General features: G+C 32.9%; 1 protein-coding gene across 2 annotated transcripts in view; it reads left to right on the forward strand.

Moving 5' to 3' along the window:
* The window catches only part of LOC109206835 (glycerol-3-phosphate dehydrogenase SDP6, mitochondrial), an 8,989-nt gene extending 5,569 nt beyond the window's left edge, over window positions 1-3,420 (forward strand). Inside the window, exons 4-7 of one of the 2 annotated variants that reach the window (XM_019369701.1) lie at window positions 458-618; window positions 1,469-1,727; window positions 2,633-2,928; window positions 3,012-3,420. In XM_019369701.1, the coding sequence (XP_019225246.1) occupies window positions 458-618; window positions 1,469-1,727; window positions 2,633-2,928; window position 3,012 (717 nt within the window). In that variant the 3' untranslated portion in view covers window positions 3,013-3,420. Of the gene's footprint in view, window positions 1-457; window positions 619-1,468; window positions 1,728-2,632; window positions 2,930-3,011 lie in introns of those variants that run through there. The other variant, XM_019369707.1, reaches the window with a different exon arrangement.

Here is a 5,211-nt window from a genome sequence, read left to right on the forward strand (position 1 = left end):
AGCAGAAAAAGGACAAAGCAAAAAAGATAGAAGACAAAAGGAGGACTTTGTGAATGACATGAATTTAAAAGCCATATCATGAGATTCTTAGCAGTTAACGTGGTCCATCGTTTTGTTCGTGAGACATAGGAACTTCACTAGTGGGCTTGTTAGCAGTTATGTATGTGGTGACACTCTTGATGGGAGGGAAACATTTCCTTTGCACAGACTTGCTCAATACTTGAATCAAAATTTCTCAGTAGCTTATGGATTTTCCTAGGTTTGAGCTTCTTGTTTCAGTGAGCAGCATTGAAGTTGTCAATACAATGAGCATGTTTGTATCCTGTATTTGTATATTAATTTTCCCTGTTTCCTTGAGGGCAGCCAAAATGCCAGTTTATACGGTTTTTCTTGTTCTATGTGTCACCTATAGCGTTCTTTCTTGCTTATGGAGAATGATGTTAGATTTCAAATTTAGGTACGGCGTACTGATGTCCTATCTGCTTGGAGTGGTATCCGCCCTCTAGCAATTGATCCCAAGGCAAAGAGTACAGAGAGCATCTCCAGAGATCATGTTGTCGCTGAAGAGCATCCTGGTTTGGTGACAATTACTGGTGGAAAATGGACTACATATAGAAGGTAACATACATCTCAAGTTCTCAACTAATGGTTGTAGTATTAGCTGTCTTGAGAGATACGGATCCATTTCAATATCGGAAAGAGGCCTGTTTGGATTAGAAAGAAGCCCAAGTTGTTTTTGTAATGGTGCAGTTCTGTTCAATTGGAAAGCAGCTTAGGCTACTTTTTATACACGAAGCAGAGAGGGTGTTTTTTGTTCCGAGAACAGTGGTTCAGCTTCCTCTTTTTTGGGTGCCCCCTTTTCAGCCAAATTGCGATTTGGACCGTAGTCGTGTTTTCCTTTTAACTTGGAAATTTGTGTTTATTCTTCAATAAAAATATACTATTAGGAGATACGTTTTGTAACATCTGAAGTTGTTTAGTTGGTTTAATAAATTTGTAGAATTTAATAAATTTTTACACCATCTTGGGGAAATCAATTTGATTTTATATATTAAAAAACTCACCCCTGTGAAATGTTCAGAAAATGTTTTGTGGTTATAGTGATACTATCTAAAGGCCAAACCCAAAACCATTTTCCTAAAAACTGAATCTGACCTCTCAACTGTTTTCTGGAAAAAAGGAAATAGAATCCATTTCTTGCAGAGCCCCAACAAAAAATTCTAATCCAAACGCAAGTTAGAATGTAACACCTCCTATTTTTCTCTTCAAGGCAGTCTGACTAGGTTAGCTCACTGTTTGAGTCTTTCATACTTCTTTATCTTTGGAGCTTTCCTTTAAACAGCTTAAATCATAGATCAATATGCAAGTTTACAAGGTTATCGGTCCAAGATCTGCTTATCTTGTGAATGTCCATTGCCTAAGTTCTTTTTCTCCATTGTTAAGATTTTGAAGGTTTAACCCATTTCAGCATGGCAGAAGATGCGGTTGATGCGGCTATAAAATCTGGAAAATTGAACCCAGCGAATAAATGCTTGACATACAACCTACAACTTATAGGTGCAGATGGATGGGAACCTGCATCTTTTACGATACTTGCTCAACAGTATGTCCGCATGAAAAGGTCACATGGTGGAAAGGTTGTTCCAGGAGTGATGGACACCGCTGCCGCTAAACATCTATCTCATGCATATGGTGCTTTGTCTGAACGAGTGGCTGCTATTGCTCAGGTTCGCGTTCTTCTTAGTTCCAACTGTTCCTTTTTCTGCTGGCTCTTTGGGTATATATCTTTATACTGACCTTAATCATTTTATGTTAAGTTCTTCTTAAGGTAGCTCATCGCAATACAAACTACTCTATAATACATGAAGAGGACAAAACTAAACATAAAAGGTGTTAGGCAATAACATACTTGCTGATTTAGACACTAGTTCATTCTTTGGAGAGGAGCATATCAACTTTAATTAAAATACATTCTCAACAACACTTGCATATGGAGTAAATTTTGATTTTTGATACGAACTTCCTATGTTATGAAAGAGTCATGGCAGTATCACTCTGGAATAAGAACTTTTGCTGTTTGAGAATCTTGTACTGTCAGTAGGTACTAGAACTTGTTGAATAGGATGCATGATAAATGCAAAGGTCGATTAGACATTCTGGCTTTATAGCCCTTGCCAACCATGTGTCAAGCAGAATTTTGAAAATACTTTGGGAAAACGTACACGATTACACAGCAGCCCCTCGGTATGATTTCAAGATCTTTACAAGGCATTTGTCATGGAAGATATTTTATAATCATGCAAAAGGGTTTTCCAAAGTACTTTTTTATTTAAGTTTTTCCAAGAAGTTATTGCAAAAAAAAAAAAAAAGGCCTGAGCGTCTTTCAAAGAGAAAGGTTATTTTCTACTCGCACAATGCCCAGAAAATGTTCATAAAAGTACGACTTTCCAAGCACATTTTCTTTTTGCACAATTTTTTCCCAGAAGAGTTTCTCAAAAGTACTTTATATTAAAGTTGTTCAATTGGCTCCTTAATGTTTCACTTCAAAGTCATTTAGTGAGGAGGGTATTTTCTGGCATTTTCATGTCTACTTCAATGAGATTCCAGCTTAATTGATTGATCTGAATGATAGAACGAAAATTTGGGAAAACGACTGGCACATGGATACCCTTTCTTGGAAGCTGAGGTTGCCTACTGTGCTCGGGAAGAGTACTGTGAATCCGCTGTAGATTTTGTAGCTAGAAGATGTCGTCTTGCCTTCCTCGACACTGATGCTGCACAGCGAGCACTGCCACGAATAATAGAGATACTGGCTGCAGAGCACAAATGGGACAGGTCTAGGCAGAAACAAGAGTTGCAGAAGGGAAAACAATTTTTAGAAACTTTCAAGTCATCAAAAAATGCACAATTCCATGACGGGAAGCATTAGTAAGTTAATTCTATCCTATACGAAACAAGTTCTTTTAGAGTGGTATTTCCTCTTTCTGACATTTACCTAATCATTATTCTAGGTTCATAAAGCTGTATATCGATCTTCAAGCGACAGATTTCGCTTTTACATTCTTCCATGTTATCAGGCAAATCTTGTTACGAGGAGTGACAAAAATATTATACATCCCTTTTTTCGTGTATGCATTTTATATGCCTTAAAGCTGCAGAATGAGTCATTTTGTCAAAGCTTATAAGTTTCTTAGAAACAGTTCATTTTTACTTGGTCAGTTGCCTATTGCAACCATCTATGAAATAATTTTTCTCGATCTTACAGTTATTGGATTGTGTTTAGGACGGGAAATCATGGTTCATGGCCCCTGTAATAATTTCTAATTTGATTTAGTATAGATTAATGCACTCCAATATTGTTGATTCATTTGTTTACGATGATGGTACAGGAGTATTAATTTGGTTCAATTATTCTCTCAATCCTTTTCCTCTTCTTTTTTCTTTTTGGGATGGTGTAATGTTCATGAATGTGGGAAAATGAAATGGAACAGATTCCATTTATAGCTAAGACACAAACTGGTTTATTCATTTTAGGTATACTTATTTACCATTGTTCATTGATAGTGCTTTTATCGACTTACTGTTAACATTCAATTTTTACACCTTTTCTTTCAAATTATATATATTTGTTTAGTTTCATCTTATCTTTTTTTAATAAGTGACAATTATGTTTTCTTGAGTTTACATAATTTATTGACAAAAATCACATAAGGAAATGCTTTTTGAAGAATTTTGAAAGAAAAAGAGAGAACATTTTTATATGTTTTGAACACATTTCTATTGAATTTTATTTTCAAAGAAAACAAAAAACCTTTTTAAATGCATTATAGTTTTGATCCTTTACATATTTGAACAAACATACTTTTATTTCTTTTAGAAGTTAAGAAACTGAAATCAACACAAATATTAGATAGTTGAACTGTTGTTATGCCAGCGATTTTAGAATTCGAATAGTAAGAGCCCGTTTGGACATAAGAATTTTTTCAACTTTTTCCGAAAAAAATTCATTTATTTTCGAAATTAGTGTTTGGCCATAAAATTTCTAATTTTTATTTGAAGATGAATTTTGGAATTTTTCGAAAATATGAAAAACTCCTAATAGATGTTTTTCAAAATTTTCACTCAGATCACTCAAAAAACTTCAAAGACAACCCAAATTATATTTAAGTCCAAACACAACTCTAATTTTTAAATACAATTTTCACTTGAAATTTTTTTTCAGTTTTTTTTTTTTGTTTGAAATTTTACAATTCTTATGTGTAAATGCCCACTAAATTACCATTGGCTAAAAGGGAAAAATGAAATTACCAATCTATCTATCTATATCTATCTATATCTATATTATATTAAAAGCACCTTTGTAAGTACACTTTATAATGGATAAAATAGTAACTACAAATACATTAGCTTTTTGGAAAAAATAATGCCGTAGCATAAAAAAATAATTAACAGAAGAAGTAAGATTCNTAATACTACAAAGAGTGCACCGTCAAATTTTTTCGTTGGTTAAAAAGGAAAAATAACAAGACAATAACTAGGAGACCCATTAATATCCTAATAAAAAAGTCAAATTTATTGTAGTTAAAAAAGGAAAAAAAATATTTGAGATAAACTTTCTAAATCTTAGATTGTTCGGGTAGTTTTTTTATAATAAATGACTTCATGAATTTTGTAGTGACAGTTCTTGTGGTTTCTATATAGCTATCAATTCAAGTTTGTAATTACAAATCAAGTTAAATGACATTCTCGTAGTTTTTAATAAGTATTATATTTATGTTATAAACTTTATAATGTATATTACATGAGAAATATCAGTGCTTAGCAAGTTTAATTTTTGTGAACTTTTGCAAAAAGATCTAACGAATTTTTTTAACATAAAATTAGAAACATAAGACTTAACTATTTACTAAAAAGTAATCGTTTATAAATATATAACAAGGTACAATTGATAGAGTGCATGACTCAAAATTATATAAAAAGAAGAAGATGAAATTGGCCTCATTATCGGAGATGCTAGGAATATGAATGTCACTAAGAATTTATAACTTTGAAATATGGATATCAATAATAGTTACTACAGATCTTGTTGGGTTTTTAAGGTGTTTAATTAATATATTAAATACTTAAAAGAGGGTGAATGGGAAATGAAGGGAAATAAAATTTTTGAGTGAAATTTTAAGTTCCCCCTCCCTTGGCAAATGGGCATTGTCC

This window comes from Nicotiana attenuata, chromosome 2 (assembly GCF_001879085.1).
Source record: "Nicotiana attenuata strain UT chromosome 2, NIATTr2, whole genome shotgun sequence".
Classification (NCBI taxonomy): domain Eukaryota; kingdom Viridiplantae; phylum Streptophyta; class Magnoliopsida; order Solanales; family Solanaceae; genus Nicotiana; species Nicotiana attenuata.